Below are 21,046 nucleotides of genomic sequence, written 5' to 3'. Positions count from 1 at the left end.
GGCCGCTGACACCGCAGCGCTGCGTGTGAACCGCAGTGGGAGGGTTTCTTCCCTCCTGCCTATCGGCTTGGGAGATGTACTCACAAAGCCATGCCGCCGGGTGTTTTCTTGGATAGGGCTTTACCAGCCACACCATCACCGAAGCACACAAACATCTGTACAGTGCTCCCGAGGGGTTGGGGGGGCGGGGGGGGGGAGGGCGTGCATTCAACATAACACGGCATAGCAGATGTGATCTTGCCTCCCTGTCTCCCGCGTGGGGTAGAGGATAAAAAGCATCCAGTTGTATGACGGTCAGTTCACATACTCTCTTAGCTGAGGTCAATGCAAGCGGCAAAGATGCTTTGAATGGCTTCAAAGAGGAACGCTCTCGAGGCTAAAAAAGGTCCTTCACCAAAGCCTCGAGCACCAATGGCAGTTCCCACCGCGGGGGAAGAGCCACGCATCACTGGTCGTTGCAGAAACCGCTTCATGAGAGGATGTCCAAAGACCGGTCTGTCGCCAAACCCCTCAAGGCAGGAAGAAATGGCTGCTGCATACACTTTAACAGTGGCATGAGACAGCCGTCTATCCATCAGACACTGTAAAAACGAGCGAGAAGGCCCGACTGCACAGGACAGGGGGGTCTAGTCTCTTTTCCTCGCACATTGGAACCCGAACCACTTTGCCCTCCAACAGGCAGTGGTGGATCCCGTTCTTGCCGCCTGGATTGGTCTGCACAATCTCTACAGATAGTCCAGTCCTCTTCAGCCTGTCCCTCTCAGGAGCCAAGCCTAGAGTGGACAGTGCACCTATCGTCCACCGCGTCAGGAGACAGAGCCTGGGGGATGGTCCTGGTTCTGGGCCGCCATCATCTGAGTCAGTTGTGCATACCACGGCGCTGAGCAGTGACCTGGGGCTACCAGTATGACCGACAACTGCTCCCTCCTCGCTCTTCCCAATAAGGGAGGGATAGGACGGAGCGGCGGAAAGCAGCTTTTTTTTGGCCACGGCATGTGTGCAAATGCGGAGTCCCGCGGCTAGAGACATCACACGGCCTACGGCTGTTGCTACGCCTTGAATCAGGTTATTCATTTGGCCGGAACTCCAGTCCAAAATGTCAGTCTGAGGCGGCCAATTCAGAGACCGGAGACAAAAACAAAGTCTCCCCCTGCTTCCCGACCATGGAGAGAGATTTTAAAAAACAACACTGAAACAGTGAATCATTTTTGTTTGTGGTCAAAGGCCCAGGGGGACCCATGCAAAGGTCTATGGTTGACCCTTAAATGGGATCAAGTACAACAATTTATTTACTGACCTATATCACTGACAGTACAAGTTAAATGTATTTACATGATAAATACATTTAATTATTATCGTTAAAACACCTTTTAACTTATCATCTGATAGTCCCAACCCCGCTGATCTTGTGAAAATGGTGCGGTCGAAACCCAACCTGGGACGCGGCAATGTCCACGCGAAGGGTGAGCACCGCACGGAGGAAATGAGCTTGGAGAGGTCCAAGCGGCCGAGTTGAATCTCCGACCCCACCCGTTGAGAAGTGTAAAAATATTGTCAGTTCATTATGAAACAGTGGCGGGCGTAATTAACAGGAAACACTGGAGCCTGATCCGCGGCCCTCGAGCTGATCGATGAGAAACAACGTTACCTCTAGCAGGTCGGAGGACTTATACAGGGATTTAGATGTCCCAAATCGTAAATATAATTACGATGTAATGGAACTTTCTACTGTATATGATAAAGTATGATGAAAGTGAAGATGACAACAAATTAGTTGATTAACTAGATTCACATCCACATGTTTTGTTATTTCAGTTTTATTTAATAAATAATTGAATATATCAATACATATGCTAGATAAGACCTGGGACCCTTAAAGTAACCGTGTTTATTCCCATTGACTAAGAGAGCATTTATAGATTAACCGTCATGTCTTGATAAAACTTACAATGAAGGTGTCAATGAATAAATAAGGTCTAATGATTTTTAATTAAAAACATTCTGGTCAGTCAGGAATAGATGTGGTTTTAAATATTAATAGCTATTTCCAGACTGTGTGGAATAAAACACGCTAGGAGCCCGATACACTAAATGTTTACAATCAGGCAGGCAAACTCATAAAAATAATTAAGATCAGTGTATATGATGGAACAGTAGCATTAGAATGTGCCAGAGGAACCAAATTTGGGCTTCTAGATTTTATTTTTTTCTAAGGGTGCTTTTATATTAGGGACCCGGACCCGAATCCGAGTACACTTGACACACCCAAAGGCCAGTTCGATTGATTAGTGTGAACGCTCCGTACCAAACTCGGCCGTGGTTCGTCGGTCCTTGCCCGAGTCCACTTGAAAAGGTGGTCTGGAGTACGGATCGTGTCTACTCGGGTACGGTTTGCATCATGTGTGAAAGCCAACCGTACCGAAACACGGAAGTGGACCGCTATTAAACGCGAGTAACGTTAGCAGTCAGCGAGTAGTTTGGAAAGGACAGGCTTTTTTCAACGCCGCCGGTCTCCTCCGAAATCTGTATATATGCGCACATCCTCTGAACTGCACGGCCGTGGGTGATAAAGCAGGAAGGCCGGAGAGAGGTTCCTTAAAAATATAGACAATAGTAGGTGATTGGGTCGAGCGATGTTTGTTATTTTATTTAGCTAGTTTAATGGTCTACCGCTGAAGAACGAGAGACGTTCAGCTGCTCAGCGGGCAGAGAGAGAGAGAGAGAGAGAGAGAGAGAGAGAGAGAGAGAGAGAGTGAGAGACAGCGGAGGGAGACAACATGTAGAGTCGACATATTTTCACATCAAACTCAGTGAAATAAGAGTTTATTTTGACCAAACCAGAGTTGGTGATTGTTGGAGAGACTAACGACGACGGTTTAATTTTAATTTTCTTTCTGTCGAGTTTGTGTTTTACGATGCTCCGCCACTAAAAACAGCTGATCTCAACATAAACAAATACACGTGGATGAAGTGTACTCGGGTACGGAACAACTTTACTAATGTGAAAGCTGAACGGAGAGGGGGGGGGGGAATCGTACTCGTACCTAATGTGAAAACGCCCTAAAACTGGCTACTGTTTCCCACCGGCTGGCTACTCCATATCCTTGAGGAAAGCCTTGATCAGGGGCTAAAAAAAAAAAATCCAAGGTACAGGGAGAACAATAAAATGAAACGATCAGAGAGCCAATTCTTCTTCGATTCACTGATCATTTCGGAGGTTCTGATGCGTATCAAGTGTTTTCTCTTGTGCTGAGCTGCGTGTTGATAAAGAGAAACCGTGTGAAGAGTTTTGAAATGGTGATAAAAAAAATACAGAAATGTGTGCAACTAATTGTAAAATGTGAATTTGTAACATAGAGTGTCTTTGTTGACAGCAGCATCCAACAGGAAGCAAACCTCCTGCATGTTCCTCTCCACAGCTCCTCTACCTGCCTTTTTAAACACTGTGTCGAAATGTATTTCTGAACAGAGAAGACTGAAGTTGGTTGCCTTTGGCCTACTTCTCTATCCTCTCTCTTTTTCTAATCCCCTTTCTTCATCCTTTCCTTTCATCTCTCTCTCTCTCTCTCTCTTTCCATCTTCCACTCTATTCATCCGTGCAGCGCTGGCATGTTGTTACATGAACACGACCATGGACTGTGTGGGTGTGTGTGTGTGTGTGCGTGCGTGTGCATGTGTGTGTGTGTGTGTGAGAGAGAGAGAGAGAGAGAGAGAGAGAGAGAGGGAGAGATGAAATGGGCATGTGCAATATTCAGCTAATGACACGGCACCTCAGAACTGGAAATACACCCTCATTCAGCCACATCAGTGACACACATGCGGTAATTGCTCCACGATTTCATTCGGAGGAATTTATCCCTAATTAAATTTTAGAAAAATTATTTAATTTCATGTACAAAAAAAACAAAAAACTATTCTTAAAAGAAAATACCGATCTAAACCTGCCCATATTCTCAATATTAGTTTTCCTGACAAGATGGTGAAACCATAATTTAAATGTTAATGGAATTTAAATTACCAATTGCCAGAAATATGGCCGAGGTAACAAAATTGTGAATATTCCAGAATGTGCTAAATAAACCGTTTTTACCTGGCACAGGCTGCAACCCTATAGGAGCACATGGAGCGCTGGTGGACACCATAATATTTTCCCATGAGATCAGGTTAGAGAATCTGGTCATCTGTACTTATATTATACTATAACCTTATATGACGCATTCGACTTTTTTGCACTTTGTATATATGGAAGGTATTGAATTTGAGAGGTGTATATCCATTAAAAGAGGAATTTGCCACTTTTTTATTTGGATGTCAAATCAGCTGACGACACAGGTGTGCTGGAGGCCTTCTTCCAAGTTCCTGAAGATAAACTGGAAAAGGGTGATTTTGGGGCGTTTTTTGTCATCGGATTTTGCTAATTTAATGGTCTGCCTCTGAAGGAGTGAGAGCCGCCAACGAGCCGCTGCTCATCTGGCACGCCGGAGAGATACAGCCAGAGCTGTGGCTGTTGGAACAGTGGAAAGACTAACTAAGACGTGTTTGGTGACTTTTATTTTGTTTCTGTCCAGTTTGAATGACGTGTGTTTTACAATGAGTTAACAAGGCAATTAAGCCTTAAGTCTCCGTTCAGTGTAATAGAGAAACTTTAAATCCGAAGGTATGGTTGTATTTTTTTCTGTTTAGGTAAGAATATTCCTTCGTTGACATTTCGTGAGTGTATTTTGTTTATTTACCAGACGTAGCGAACTTGCTGCTCGCGCGCAATGCATCCTTGAACCGGTACGGTTCCTGCGGAAGGAGAAACCAGCTTTCTCGGTCAATATAGCAGCACTGGGGGGATTTATTTCTTCAGTGGACTACATTTCCCATCAGCTTTCCCACTGATTGGAAATTCACATAAAAAGTGGCAAATCTTCCCTTTAAGTGTATCTTTTAGGGATGTTAATAATTAACCGTTTAACCGTTAACCAACATTAAGCATTTTAACCGATTAACGCTATCGGTTACACACACACACAAAAAGAAGAGAGAACATGCTCGTATTTCTCAGCCCCTACTCTGTGTTGTCTCTCCTCTCCACTAAAGAATTGAACTAACAGTATGACTGACAAATGGACAAATGGTTGGAAATTCAGCCGAAGAGAAGAAATCCTAAAAAAAAAAAAAGAAAGCGAGAGAGGTGTACGGAGCCTCTTTTGTAGTTTTGCTGCAAATTGCAACAGACACTATCTTCCCGTCTCTTACCCCCGCACTCCCGCTCCGTCTCTCTACAGGTCTGACGATAGTACTTTTAATCTGCTCTTTGAACAAGAGCTGCCTCTCAACAAGGGCTCACTTTCTCCTACAACAACACGCGGGCTCTGTGAAAAGCATACACAGCCCACTTGCAGTGAAGAGAGTGGTTGAAAAGCCACTTGTTCCTGAACCGGCTGGCTGTGTTAGAATAGCTGAAGGAGGAAAAAAAAAAAAAAAGAAACACAATGGAAAAGCCCTTCAGTTAGAGAATGCTACATATCACAATATTATGAAAACAGCAGCCTATAAATTAAACTACCTGGGTTAGAGAGCAAACTAGTGGAGCGATGAAAGGAAACAAGGGAGAGAGAGAAACGACACAAAGGTCCCTGGCCATACCCGAACCTGATGTATTAAAGGTCCCATATCGTGCTCATTTTCAGGTTCATACTTGTATTTTGTGTTTCTACTAGAACATGTTTACATGCTGTAATGTTAAAAAAAAAAAATTATTTTCCTCATTCTGTCTGTCTGAATATACATGTGTTTATCCTCCGTCTGAAACACTCCGTTTAGTGCATTTCAAGGGAATTGCATTGTTAAGCAACAGCTTGGGTCAGGAAATAAACTGGGACACATTTAGAAAGTTTACGTTTAAAACTGTGTAATAGTCTAAATATTGTATATTTGTGACATCACAAATAGACAGAAAATCCTGACGGCTTGTTTCAAACGCATAATTTCTGAAAACGAGTTGTGTGTATTTCTCCGTATATTGAGCGTTTCGATACTTTCCCAGTATTTATATAGCACTTAAACCTGCTTTATGATATAAAAGACATGAAAATCTTACTTTTTTATTATATGGGACCTTTAAGAGAACTGGATACAGCGTTGGAGGTGGGGCCCCGTTCATTCCTATGAGAGTTGCTCAGTGGCGCATAAAGCCAAAATGGCTCGACTTCCGTCTGGAAAAGTACCCGGATCTTGGCGGATCTTGGGCACGTGGAACATTCGCAGTAGCGTCCGTTCGGTCACATGAATCCGTCACGGGGTTGCAGTCGTCACGCTGCGTCATATCATGTTTTATTGTGGTACACACACACACACAGTGTTGCCAACTTGGAGACTTTTTCACTGGACTTAGCGACTTGTCAGACCCTTTTAGTAACTCGCTGCTCAGAGTAAACTCAGTCAGCGGCGTCTCTCCTCTCCTCTCTCCCCCCTCATGTGTGAGTTGCTATGGTTACAGGGCATCGGTGTCACCATAGTCGTTTTGTCGAGGCTTAATCCTGAATGTTTTGAGCGTTGTCCCGAATATAATTTTAAAGGTAAGCCAATGTGAAGCTCGACGACAAAACCCGTAATGTGTTTGAATGTGAGATAGTCCTTGTTAACACAACAGCCTGTCAAAATGAATTCAGATCTCTCTGTCAGTCAGCGATGAGTGACACACGAGGCCTGTACACCCAATGTCTGTTTGTTTTTTTACATTCAAAGCTTCTGTTGAGGTTTTCGAATAAAGCTTTGTCATATTTTATTATGTCATCAGCCTACAAAATGGGAAAACTATGATTTTGTGTTATCGTGGTTAACAACTGCCGTCACGGTGGCCGAGGATAATGCATGAGCTAATGCTAAACGTGAAGCATAAAGTAGTAGTGAGATGGACCTCAGAAATGGAGGACCAACCTGTTAATTTGTGGCAACAATGCGTGTGTTTATTCAACGTGTCTCCATGATTTTATCCATCTATCCTTCATGAGTTTTCAGAACAAAGTAGTGCAACATTGCTAATTCTTTCCGCCCATCTTCCGCCACATTTGTTTACATAAAGTCCCATTTGATCACGAAAGATGTCGCGAGATTTCCGTTTTTTGTTTTTTTTCTTGTTGTTCATGAATGAATGTTAGTGTGTGGTGTGCTGTTTCAGCCAAATCGTTGCTCACCACACACTATAGGAACAAAATTGTTAAATTTAACATAACATGTTTTTATGTGTGGGCTCTCTCACATTTTTAAAAATCTGTTAAGATCTTTTTAGTGTGGGCCAGACTTAGAGTGGCAGTAGGCACTATATTTTTTGGCATCATTGGGCAATAATTCCATAATAACCTTTCAGCATATTGTAATTCAAGTGTTCTGAGAGATAAATAGACTTCTACTCCTCCTCATGGCTCTGTTTTCACGCTTTAGAAAATCTAGTGACGGAAGACTTTGACCAATCACAGGTCATTTCATTGAGAGAGCGTTCCTATTGGCTGTGCTCCGGTCATGTGACAGCTAAACCGTACACTACAAGATGTTTCTGAAACATTTGAGGAGAGAAATTAACGCATTAACGTAACATAATATTGATTCATATTTGATCAGCGCTGCCTAGTTTGACCGTTTGATCGGAGTTCGCGAGTGATTGACAGCCGGCTCTCATAGACGGCAGATGGACAGCAGACCTCAGATCAGCTCTTACTGCTTGTTTTCCTCTGGTCTGTGAAATCTTGCAGATGCCGTTAGGAGCACAGAGGAACATGATTTTTTTTCAGGTTACCTGTTTCATGTACTACTGTCAGGATATAGCGACCGTTTTTATAAAACAAAATTTTAATCATATTTGCTCCGATCTCGCCTACTTCAGCATTAAGCTATCAAATAGCTAACAAATAGGTGGTGGTGGCGGCAGACTGGCAGATGAATAAAATCATGTGGTTAATAATAAGCTGTTTTTGTAGTTGGAAAAAAGATTCTAGATCCCCCCCCACCAAAAAATATATTGTGAAATATCCACATTAAAAGCCTTCCAGCAGCTCAGGGCAAATACTCCACCACCTTCCCATGTAGGCTCTTAATGTGAAACCTCAGCAGGAAATGTCAGGGATCATGGACAATAGCTTAATATGGAATGACTGCAAATACTTAGTGAAGGAAAGCATCATTTATGTTCAAAAGAGAGCGTCCTTTTCACAAGTCTTACAAACATAATGATGGACGGACGGTAACAGCTACAATACAGCACAGTTACTCGTATGGCACCGTCACTAATATTTCAGAAAAGTCACAGTTGTTTTGCTCATGGAATTTTGTGCAGCTCTTGGCTGAGAGCACAATTGATTTCCATACTCACACACACATGAGCACGGGACCATGATGTGTACATGATTAAAGATTGACTGCATCGACTGTGTGTATAATGAATCCACTCGGTTTCTGTGATATAGACTATTGAGCTCGTTTGAAAGATGGAAAAACATGAAATGTAATGTGTTGAAATAAATTGAGAAATCATCGAAGGGGTGACTCAAAATGTACATGAAAAAATAATTAACGCGCGGTGCCGTCTGAACATATATATCCGCAACACACAGAATCCCCGAAGGCCTTCAGATGTATTCAAAATGTCTTACATGGCTCGACTATATATAGCTTCAAAGACCCAGATTCCCTATGTAGGCAAGGCGCGCACACACACACACACACACACACACACACAATGCTCTGGCATCACACGCCAACAAATTAGCACAATCTGGAATACTCGAACATTGCAATCTGAAAACAAAAGCTCTCTCTCTCTCTCTCTCTCTCTCTCTCTCGCACACGCGCACGCTCTCACAGCATGTAGCGAGGGATGAAAGAGCTGGATAAAGGAATGAGACTAATGGAGGAAAGTTGCTTAATGACAAATTGTCAGATTGCAGAAGCCATTTTCTCTGCTCGTCATTTAGCTCTTTCATCCCGGAGCGGCGTTAAAATATTCCTCTGCTTCGAGGCTTTTGCTCGGTCACACTTTCATTTTCTTCTTACTCGCTCCCTTGCATTTTCTTTTCTCTCTCTCTCTCTCTCTCTCTGCTTCCAGACGCGGCAGCAGAAGGCCCACAATGCCGATGTGCTCAAAAAATGGGTCATAAAAAAACACCGACTCCATACATTCTGACTGCAAACACTGTATAATAGAAATATAGATTCACTGCAAGCTGGAAGCAATTGTGATGTTAACACAAGCCAATAAAAGGTAACACTTTATAATAATAACCATGATTTATATATGGGAAATTAATAATTAATTAAACTTAGTTCATAGTTATTTTACTGTTAACAAACAATGAAATGATGATTAATCATGTTTGCTAATTATTAGTAGTCCTATAGTTTCTGTTATTTTATTTTGTGTAATATGAAAACATTTGTTTAGAAATTATATATATGTATCATAGCTGATAAGAGACAATAACGATTACATTCTGATTACACTAGTAAAGTATTTATTTATTGTTGTACACATTACAAGATTATATATACTATATGAAGTATTTGTTAATAATGACCAAATGATTTGTAAACCTTTAAGAAATCATTTGTAAAACATCTATAAACATTACATAGAAAGATGGATCAGAAACCAATTATTAATGAATTGACAATTATCAACTATCTATTTAAATAATGTTTATAGATGCTTTACAAAGTATTTATTAACAAGGTATCATAATCATCAGTTGCAATTTTATAATATATATATATATATATATATATATAAAAATATATATATATATACAGTATGAATGTGTGCAACAATAAACTGTTGAAATAACAAACTAAAGCATTACTAATAATTAGTAAACATTATTAATTATCATTTAATTGTTCGTTATTAGTCAAATATTGATTGACAAAGTTTAATTTACTATCAATTTACCATTTATAAATGATGGTTATTATAAAGTGTTACTGTAAGGTACCTTCACTTGTTTTTAATTTAAGGTTGTAAATGAATACATACACATACTTGTTAAGGGACATAAAGACAACAGCAACAACATGTAAAAAAAAAAGCTGCTACCTGTTGTAATAGTGCAGTGTCAAGAGGTAAGGTCATATATTCATATACATACAACCAACCTCATATATAGATACATATACACACTGTATATCCATATCTACACACGCATTCCTATACATATCCACTTAGGCACATTCTCTGACACAATTATCTACTCTATTATACAGCCAAAAGAAGAACATATTTACATCCATTTAGTTGACCTTTATCGACATTATTTGTTTATTAATTTTTGTTTAATTCCAATCTTCACCCTGACTCAAAGTGCCCCACCCACGTTCAAAAATTATATTCCGTTCTTTATTCCTATTAACATCTTTCGCAAGAACCCGCTGATGTTTCAAAAACATTTTCGAAACATTCAGGGTTTAAATGCTGTCTTTTTGTAGCTTTAAATATATATGCTCTCCCCATCATAATAATGATGATGTTGTTCAGGTTTCTTCATTCTTTATCATCCCTTAAAGGTCACTAACTGTAAAAAGTGAGATTGCCAGGTTTTCTACATGATAAAGCAGGTTTAAGTGTTATAAATATACTGATAAACTATCAAAACGCTCAATATACGGAGCAACACACAGCCCATATTCAGAAATTGCGTGTCTGAAACAAGCTGTTAGGATTTCTGTCCATTTGTGATGTCACAAATATACAATATTTAGACCATTACACGATTCTAAATGTGTCCCAGTTTATTTCCTGTTGCAGTGTATGTAAATAACATCAGCTGACAGGAAGTAAACATGGTAAACTGTTGCCTAGCAACGCAATTCTGTTGAAATGCACTAAAACGGAGTGTTTCAGGCAGAAAGTTAAATACAGGTATATTCAGGCAGACAGTATGAGGAAAATAAAGTTTTTTTTAACATTACAGCTTATGTTTTATTAGCTAGCTACTGCTTGATTAAAAAAAGGGAGACATAAATCGGAAAAAGGAAATTTGGACTCTGTAGGAAATGCCTAAATAGAATGTAATTTAGTTTAAAACTTTATCATTTCTATGCTATTGCATTCATCTATCGCTTTACTGCCAGTTCCTCACACTCACATACATGCAGCGGTAGAGAGTTGAAGATGAAATTTGGAAACCATCATTGGAACAACACGATGTCAACATTGTATTCTGGTTGTTGTTTGGTAATGATCCAAGGGAGGACATCCTTGTTTTGGCCAACAACAGATTAGCATGAAAAAAAAAAATTAAATTGAATATCCATCTTAAATATCATTAAATTGATATAAGAGGGCCCGACACCACCACTTTCTTTCCTGCTTTACGCAGCGGAGCATCGTAAAACACTTCATTCAAACTGGACAGAAACAAAATAAAACTCACCTAAACCGTCGTCGTTACTCTTTCCAACAATCACCAAGTGTGCTTTAGTCCCACTCTACTGTAATTTCATCGAATTTAATGTGAAAAAAAGCCAAATCTACAGTTGCCCCTCCCTCCACCCCCCGCTCTCTCTCTGTCCCTCTCTCTGCTGGCAGAAGGAAAGAGGCAGGGTGACGTGTCATGAACGCGTCATCAGTTACACTGCGCATGTCTTAAAGCCTGGGGTGTTAATGCACAGGCTGAGCGGAGTTCAAATTCCCAAAGCCAGATCATGATCCAGATCGCCACCAAAATCTAATGGAGTGTTCATTGTGCCACACCCCACCCCTTCAAAAAAATTCCATTCAAATCCATCACAGACTCTTGAAGTTATTCTGCTAACGGACAAACCAACAAACCAACGCTGCTGAAAACACAACCCTTCAGCCTTGGCGGAGGTAATAACAGACCGTAGTGGGCAGTGATCGACCAATCAGAATTGAGTATTCAACAAAGCTGTGTAATAAACACACATACCACCTGCTTCATGTGCACGTGTTGGTGTACACGTTAAGGCCCTAAAGAAAGGAAATAATGAAACAAGTAAATAAAGAAATAGGAAGTAATATAATAATAAAAGAGGAACATAAACATTTAAAAAATATTATGCTTTAAGACCACCATAACTGCTTTTGTAAAAAATGTTATGTTAACTGCTAAATATATGTTACATGTTTTATTATCAGCTTTTAAAAACTTGAATTATTTCATCTACAATGACTAAATTATATATTACGATTGCAAGTCTTTATGGTGAGCTGTAATTAAATCTGATCACTAAAACAGCCTCGTCCTTCATTCCACATTGTATCACGTCTAGGCTCCGTTTCTGCAACAACAACAACTGCCATATCAACTACACAATCCTCCTCACCACCGACAAGGCTCTCTCAGTTCAGGGAACACCAGGCTCTTACAGATCCCCAGGACCTAGTGTCAAACCTGGGCTTTCCCGGCTGCTGCTCCCTCTCTCTGGAACTCTACCATCCCACATTCCCACATTCAAGACCCCGATCCTCCCAGCACACTAAAATTATATGTTTTTCTGCTCTCTATTCATTTTGTAAAGTATTTTTGACTACATTTAAAATGTATCATTTTTATTAAATTTTATATTATTTTTTTTATATATATATATATAAACTCTGTGAGGGAAAGGTAACATAAGCCCAAGATATATGTATTAAATGTTTCTTTATATTTTTACTCAGAATTTGGCTTGTATTTGGCGCATTTAGATTTTTTGTATTTACACTACATAAATGAACAAACAAGTGCTTTGGTTTTTGTTTCACTGCAGTGCATCCAATAACTCCTTTCAGGACAAATAAAATGACCAAATGATTGTCAAATTTCTATTAAATATATTGTGTTATTGTTCTGGCTGTCCTCCCTCCCTGCCCGAGCTCTGCAGATTGCAAACGAGCTCATTTTGCGCAGGTTTTTTTTTTTTTTTTTTTTATGTTCAGTACTATAGGACAGAGTCCCCCCCGCTAACAGTCTGATACCAAATGGAACACACAGTGATGGATGTGTAACAGTGTAGCGCCATCTACTGGGACTCATCACAGCTGATGATTGATCTGTGGGTTGTGTAATGATCGAGGAACATGAGGACAGTGTACGGCAGCAGCAGCAGCCTGCAGGGTGTAAACACTGCTCCCACAAACATGATCGTGTTTCCGTTCCACAGCTTCTTTATTCAGAGAAATGCTGCATTCCTTATTACACACACACACATACACACACATAAACCTTGTATAGTCGGAGAGACAATAAATAAAAAATATAGAGTTCTGATCGTCATTCTCTGAGCAAACAACAGCATTATTTTTAAAAAATCCACTCAGTACAGAGCAAGTTCTACAGCCTACTCTGTTATGTTCGAGCCTTAATAACTCATCACATGTTAATAAATACAGTAGGCCAGTCCTGTGTAGCAGTGGAGTGAATCCTGTCTTTAACAGCTTGGCACTAGTTCACAACATGTAAAAATAGTCTCTCTGCAACAGTATTTGAACCATTTTCCACTTATGTGATAATTAAGATGCTCTTGGAAAATAATAGGGTTAGAACAAGCCTGATCTGACAGGAAAATGCATGCTTACATTAAAACAGTGCAATGTTTTGATCAACACATATATGAAAACGCAGAACAGCATGGACCGTATGGAAGTTCATGATTGCCAATATTAAAATGAAATCATTCACCATACAGCACCATCATATTTGACACATGAGTTTCTGAGACCCCCTACATCATCAACGAGATCAACTACAGACCATCTTGCGATGGCGATCACACCAGCTGCGACACCAAATCGGGCCAGGGGTGTAAAGTAGGGGGGTTCGGGAGGGGGGGGGGGGGGGGGGGGGGGGGGCAATGGCTCATTTCCCACTTCCTTCCCCCCCTACAAGGCCATTAAATGAAGGCTGAGACACGGTCTCTGACCCCGTGGGAGATATATGGGGTATGACCAGGCGGAAAAACTCACGGTTCTGAAAAGCGAAGCCAATGCGGAAGTGCCTTAAACTTGCATTCTTTCTAACAGCCAGCAGGGGGCGACTCCTCTAGTTGCAAAAAGAAGTCTGATTGTATAGAAGTCTATGAGAAAATGAGTCTACTTCTCACTTGATTTATTACCTCAGTGAACATTGTAAACATGAGTTTATGGTCTCAATCGCTGGTTTCAAGTCTTCTTCAATACAGCATGATGTTACAGTTAACTGTAACAGTTTGGTCGCCTAAAAGTGTTACGTATATTATTCAGCATTCGGCTGTGCTTAACTCCGCCCTCTCGTGTCGGAAAAAAATAAATTTTATTAAACTTTATTTTAGGTATAAGTGGGTATTTTGCATAATGTTTGAACACACGTTTAATTATATAATTAAACTAACTAAAGATTAAAATCATGCCTTTGTAAAACACTATGAGTGGAAATTGGTGTTTTTATATATAGTTTTATACATCTAACTTTCCCTGTGACAATTGTGGAATCACCAAAGTGTCAAAATAAAATGTGAAAAGGATAAAGAGCGTTAAGGTGGACGACAGTACAATTTGACATTTCTTATAGACCAAAAACGTAAGCACAACTGTTACGACTGTAAAAAACGAAAAACTATACAATGCATTGAAATGTATTTATTGAAATGTATATTTCTTTATAAAAGCTGCAATGCCCTTAGTTACTGTTCACATAAATGTTAGTATGTGCATTTGTGTAATATTTGTGAAAAAAATTAATATTTCAACCAATAGTGCAGTTGTGTCATACTCCTGAGGATAGTGGGATAGTGATGTATTATAATAGCATATAATACAATACATAGTGATATACTGGAGTAAAGTAAGATACAATGCAATAGCAATAAATTAACAAATAAATGCATTGATAAAAAAAATACACTACAACAATATTATTACATAATGTGTGCATTACTATATATAAGTAAAATAATTTGTAAAAAAAAAACTATACATGAATAAAGGCAAATAATGTATATTTTAAACGTATTTTACCATTTGTGTGCATATGCTGTATGACAAAATAAAAATAGTAAAAACCAATTTACATATTTTAGGATTATTATTATTATTATTATTATTATTATTATTTCAGATCTATTCTGAGACATATGCCACAGTCCAGTGATTATGAAATTAACCTTCTTGAAAATGATAACAAAAAATGTACATCTTTATTTAATTTTCATCATAAAGTAGCTAAAAAATATGTCCAGTTCAAAGACCACCCAGTGCCAAACCTCCAACCACTGACTGGACACTACACTCCCCAATCTGATTGGACAACAGTTCTGTTCCCTCATGCTATTAAAGGTTTGTCTACATCATAAACACTGCAGTAAAACTGACTGATATTTACAATTATGATCGGGTGAGAAAAACTAAATAACAATATTAAACTGACATAGACCTCAAATAAAAGTATATGGTCAATAATATACACAACAACAAAAATAATAGTTATTATTGTCATAATAAAAACAATGATAATAAATTACTATATATATATATTATAATAATAATATATATAATATAAATTATAAATTATTTTACCAAAAAAAAATTACTAAAGTCTTTAGAAAAAAAAAACTTCACAAAAGTCTTAAAGATAAAAATCCTTAATGTTATTAAAAGTTGCCCTAGACTTCAGCCCAACAAAAAAACTTATTTCACTGTTAACTAAAAATATATTCTGCTTGTGATTAGAGTCACATTATTACAGCCACAACTGAAACAAAAACACAATGAACTGGGAGTTCTGAACCCAGCAACCATCTAATTAATGTAGTAAATTGAAGACAAATTATCCAAAAAAAAGGAATATTTGAAGTCTTTTTCCCCTGGCACACACTGTTTAACGTGCTAGTAAACATTAAGTATTTTATAGAATAGAAACAAACTAAGAATCTAGAGCAGGAGGAAGGAGGTCCTGATCCATTCATCCATGGTCTCTCCCACAGACGTCAACATCACTGAACCTTTCATGGACTTCCCCCTCTGCCTGCCTCAGTATATACCAGCTGTATACACAGTTCAGCACCATGGCAGGACAAGGAAGGGACTGATGATGCCTCTCAAAAACTGACAGCATTTACAATAGGCTATACATATCCAAAACACTCTTTGTGTTTCTCTTATATATTTTGCCCTGCAAGTATACGAGCACGCAGTCATCCTGTTCCACTCCACTTCCCATGTCCAGCAGCAGCAGCAGCATCAGCATCAGCAGCAGACATGGCATGTATGTATACACACAAGATGAAGATCCATGGAGACAAAACTACACTCACTCACTCACCTGCTGTAAATACATGAAGGTGAGGGCTGCGCAGGACAACTGAGGACAGGCGTCCACGTTGGGTAACGCCACGCATGTTCCTCCAGGATGCTGCATGTTCCCTCCTCTAGAGCTGACACAACACACACAAAACCACCCGACAATACACAACCCTGGTTCTGATTCTGAGTGGCGAAGGTGGAGAGAGCGGCAGGATGAGCAGAGAGAGAGAGAGAGAGAGAGAGAGAGAGAGAGAGAGAGAGAGAGAAAAGCAAAAAAAAAAAAAAATAGAAAAAAAATATGATTGGTAGAGAGTGAGCAGAGAGATGGAGCTTCAAAAGGAAGCAGCAGCCGGTCCCGTACGATGGAGACCCGAGTGCTTTCTGCTCGCAAGAAGGCGGGATGAGCGCGCGCAGAGAGAGAGAGAGAGAGAAAGAGAGAGAAAGAGAGGGAGAGTGAGAGAGCGCTCTGCTGCAGTGTGTGTGACTCAGAGTGTGTGTGAGTCTGACTGCGTGTGTGTGTTTGTGTGTGTGTGTGTGTGTGTGTATGTGTGTGTGTGTATGTGTGGAGGGAGGCAAGCCGGCAGTCAGTGTGACTGCGATCGCTGGAGCGTGAGGGAGGCAGAAAATTGTCTGTGTGTGTTTTAATGTGGCGTGCGCGCACGTGCGAGTGCGTGCGTGTATGCGTGTGTGTGTGTGACAGAAAGAGAAAGAGTCCAGCTGTGTGTAGGTGCATGTGCTTTGTTTCTTGCACAAAATGCTGATCTCTCTCTCCCTCTCTCTTTCTCTCTCTCTCTCCCTCTCTCTCTCTCCTCTTGATGAATTGAAGTTCTCTGACATGTGTTACTGGAGGCGATCGAGGATGCTGACTGCAGCCACAATAGAAGCCTCTCTCTCTCTCTCTCTCTCTCTCCCTCTCTCTCTCTCTCTCTCTCTCTCTGAAGTGCCATCATTTGCTGGCAAAACTTTTGAGTCATGCAAAATACCTGACTGTAAAAGAAAAAACACACACACACACTTTGTGTTACTATAAAAAAAAATAGGAATTGAAAAAAAAATGAAGAGACTCCAGAGGGTTGTGTTAGCCCACATTTAGTAGAAATGGTGCAGTATTACTTTTTTTTTTTTTTTAAACATTCATGGCATTCAAACATGCCATTTTTATTCATTAACTTAGCATTAGCAGCTTTATTTTTCAATAGAAATGGAAAAAAAAAGAAATGCACACATTAATGATAATATGCCTAACAGTGAAAACATGGTTTTGATATCTGCTTTAAAGCAAACAGGATGAGTTGCTCCTCAGCTCCGGTATACCCCGGAGCCCCTTATTCAGAGCTATTAAAGTGATGATATGATGTACTTAAAGGTACTCTCCAGTGATTTAGTACTGCACCACCTGCTTAAAGTTACTACAAGGAGTTTTTAACTGGTTATGAAACAGTCTCAATATATAACACTGATGCCCCTATGTGACCTACAGAAGTAAAGCGACCATCAGCTAGAAGCTGGCGAGAGGCTATTTCTGTCCACCTTATTCTCTGGGGGGGGCGATACTGTAGAAATGATTATGGGCGTATCCTCCGGTGAGGTAGCGGATAAGCTAGTTAGTCCCATAGGCTAACCATAGTGGCTAACCGCCAACAGCGCTTCTTTTGAAGAGTAATTCGCCTTTAATTTAGTAAATCCTGCTTTATTTTTGAACAGATACTTAACTAACGTTAAATTTGTGATTTCTAAAATGTACTAACAACCAGACAAAGCTAAATGTGTGGCTTCAACAACAGTGTGATTCACCCAAAACAAAAAGGGATTGTTTTGTGACCAACTGTACAGTTTTCATCGCCGACCTACAGACGAGGAATCCAGAAAAATGTGGCTGAGAAACCTAAACTTCAAGAGACCACCCAAAACCCTGCACGTACACTAACTATTCTGTACACCACCGATGTGCCATACAGACTTTTTATCCGCCAATCAATGAATAAATACTTCCAGGTCATGCATAAAATTATGTGTGTCATCTCCAGTCACGCCTCTTTCATTCCCGACCAAGCAAGAGACCTCCACCCTTTGTTCCTGTGAGATTTCAGCCAGTTTGTGCGGTGTGCCCACAGCGCCCGGAGGGGAAGCTCCAGTACCGACTGCAGCTTGAGAGGGGAGACGACTGGAGCAGCGAAAATGTACATTTCAACTTAAAGAGACTCTATGCAAGAATCAGAAATTGCTTGTTAACTGCGACACCTGTGGCGAAAGTCAGCGTCCTTTTGCTCTCGCTTGTGCTCGCTCTACAAAGACATGAACGAGCATCGCTCAAAACAGTGAGGCGACACACGTCAGCTAAAACCACAATATCACTCTATATTTCAGCTGCTTGGCAGTAATGTTAGCTGACCAGACGAAGGTCTCTCCATGAATTGATGCTGATACTGTGTTTTCCTGCTTCAGCCTCCTGACCGCGGCCGGAGGGAACAGGGGAGACACCGGAGTTTTTGTCGGAGATGATAAAGTTTCTCGCTGCGGAGCCCCGTCACTTCACAAGACACGGGAAACCTCTGTTGGTCTGGAGGAGCTGCAGCAGTTATTTCTGCACAAACGTCCACTGTACGTTCACTAGATATTCTCAGAGCTAAACTAACTCTTCTGCAGTGTGTAGTGTGCGCGCATGCACGTGAGAGGTGGAGCGAGATAGGAAGTGAGAAAGAGTGCGTTGTGTGAGTGAAGGCAGGCAGAGGAGCAGGGTACAGCAGAGACTCCGGCCCTGGAGACCAAAGCTACGGTCTCCCCTGTGTCTCCTGGCCGTGGTCGGGGGAGCTGGAGCAGGAAGAGTTGACACTGTTTAAGAGATGGGCTTCACTAGATATATCTTTGCGGTTTTGGTGCTTCCGTGTAGTTTGTGTTGGAACAGCGTAGCCACACGCGAGCGCGCGTGGGACACCGACACGCAATGATTTATAAGAGTGTAAGAAGTTACAAACAGTCCCTTTAATTTATGTTGTATGAAATGATTATTATGTTATCACAAGTTGTTCAATATATTACCCGTTGTTGAATAAATGCTGTCAAATGGGCATTTTTAACATCAATGGTGCGCTCTGACTGCTTGGCGCTGCAGCAGCAACTCTGTCAACGCTGTTTGCACGTAATCCTGCGCCCAATATTGATGTGACAGCAGTGTTTTTTAAGAAAAGGTCAAAAAAGTTAACGTTTATTATATCAATCGAGTAATTTTTTACAACATCTAAAATTTTCAATAATCGCCATTGAAATCGCTTTGTACGGAACACCGTTGGTCACCTGTATGGAACACCGTTGGTCACCTGTACGGAACACCGTTGGTCACCTGTACGGAACACCGTTAAGCTTAGTGATCATCCGAACACAAGCAGAGGTGTTGCTTTTCCCCGCTTTGACGGGAAATGAACCAATCCAATAACTCAAGAGCGTCGAAAAGTCTAAATGTATTGAAAAAAGATTGATCATTTCCAAACTTCACAGCATGTTTTTATTTAACGAAATATTCGGTTTGAATCCATATTTGTTGCCGTTTAAACCGCAACCAATTTGATCCTTTGTCACCCGGGAAGGAAATCCATAGATTTCCTTAAAAATCAAGTTAGGAGAAACTTCATATACTTTGTGTAACGCTGTCTAAATAAATTTGTGATTATTCATGCCTTGTTGTAAATTGAGCAAATGTAGGCCGTGTTTTTCTGGCCGACATTAAGTTATTTCTTTCTTTGGCCTGTGACGGTACCACTGCAGATAAATCAGCTGCTCAGATGAGTGCCGCACACGCATTTATGTATTTCTGTATTATTCATTTCCCTCCCGTAGGCTATTGCTTTCATTTTCATGTAGGTTAATTCGTTTAAATAACGCATCTCTTAGAGCTTTCATGGACAGAATAGACGGTATAATCAGTAACTAGAGACGTGTCTCCATCAGCCGTCTCTGTATCGATGTTTTACAAAAAGCTTCAGCATAATATCTTCACGACCTGATCGTCATGATATGATAATGATCATTAAAAGTATGCTCTGTGTGTGGGAAATACAGTACAATTCCTCAGATGTACAGCTGATTTCAGGTGCAGTAGGCTACAACCGCTTCAGGTTTGATAATCACCGCTCCACCTGGTGGACAGATACATCGTTGCACCTGGTTTCCACGTAGTGGCGTTACGAGTCTGCCCCGCGTTCGCTACATTTTCTTTCAACCAAGGTCCCAGCACGGACCCGTCATGGATCAACCTGGTCCCCAGTATAGAGGGAGGGGAAATTCAAGGTGGCTACATCTGTAGTTAAACTGCTCCAGCCTGTTCTATCCCTGTGTTCTGACCATACTTGCCAACTCCCAGTTTCCTTTCAGGGTCACAATTCTCCCTCATTTCTCCCGATTTATGACAAATGTTCACACTTTTTTTTTTTTTTTACTTTTCATGATCTCAACCTATTTCTGGCACTGTACGGCGTGTATAAGCTCTACTTCCTCCTCCCGGACGACAATACAGCTACGCCAAATGTCTTTTTTTTGAGGGGAAGCGAGCTGCTCGCAGTTTGAGCTGCACTCGCCGAGCATATCAGCGCATATCGTCAGTGCCTGCTGCACCCTACTGTACGTCCACCATGGGAAAGATGTGCAAAACATAACTAAAGATGTCCGTGTGATTATAGAGAGGTTTATGTCAGTGTCCGTCCATTCATCCGTTAGCTAGAGCTGCAGTGGCTATATATTGTTTGTGGCTATATATTGTTTGTGGGTCATGCAGACTCAGTCACCAGCTTGAGACAA

General features: G+C 40.6%; 1 protein-coding gene across 17 annotated transcripts in view; it reads right to left on the bottom strand.

Moving 5' to 3' along the window:
• Positions 1-21,046, bottom strand: part of rbfox1 (RNA binding fox-1 homolog 1) — a 203,626-nt gene that overhangs the window by 147,040 nt on the left and 35,540 nt on the right. For 6 of the 17 annotated variants that reach the window (XR_005209787.1, XM_037791451.1, XM_037791448.1 and 3 more), the window contains exon 1: positions 16,275-16,692. The exons of 1 other annotated variant lie outside the window; for it this stretch is intronic. Coding sequence is in view for 14 of the 16 variants with exons in the window: in XM_037791451.1 (XP_037647379.1) it covers positions 16,275-16,370 (96 nt within the window). In the remaining 2 variants the exon portion in view is untranslated. Of the gene's footprint in view, positions 1-16,274; positions 16,695-21,046 lie in introns of those variants that run through there. 10 more of the 17 variants (XM_037791457.1, XM_037791456.1, XM_037791450.1 and 7 more) reach the window with 3 other exon arrangements.

This window comes from Sebastes umbrosus, chromosome 14 (genome assembly GCF_015220745.1).
Source record: "Sebastes umbrosus isolate fSebUmb1 chromosome 14, fSebUmb1.pri, whole genome shotgun sequence".
Taxonomy (NCBI): domain Eukaryota; kingdom Metazoa; phylum Chordata; class Actinopteri; order Perciformes; family Sebastidae; genus Sebastes; species Sebastes umbrosus.
Note: the sequence above shows the minus strand (reverse complement) of the source record. Positions and strands in the feature narration are given on the sequence as shown.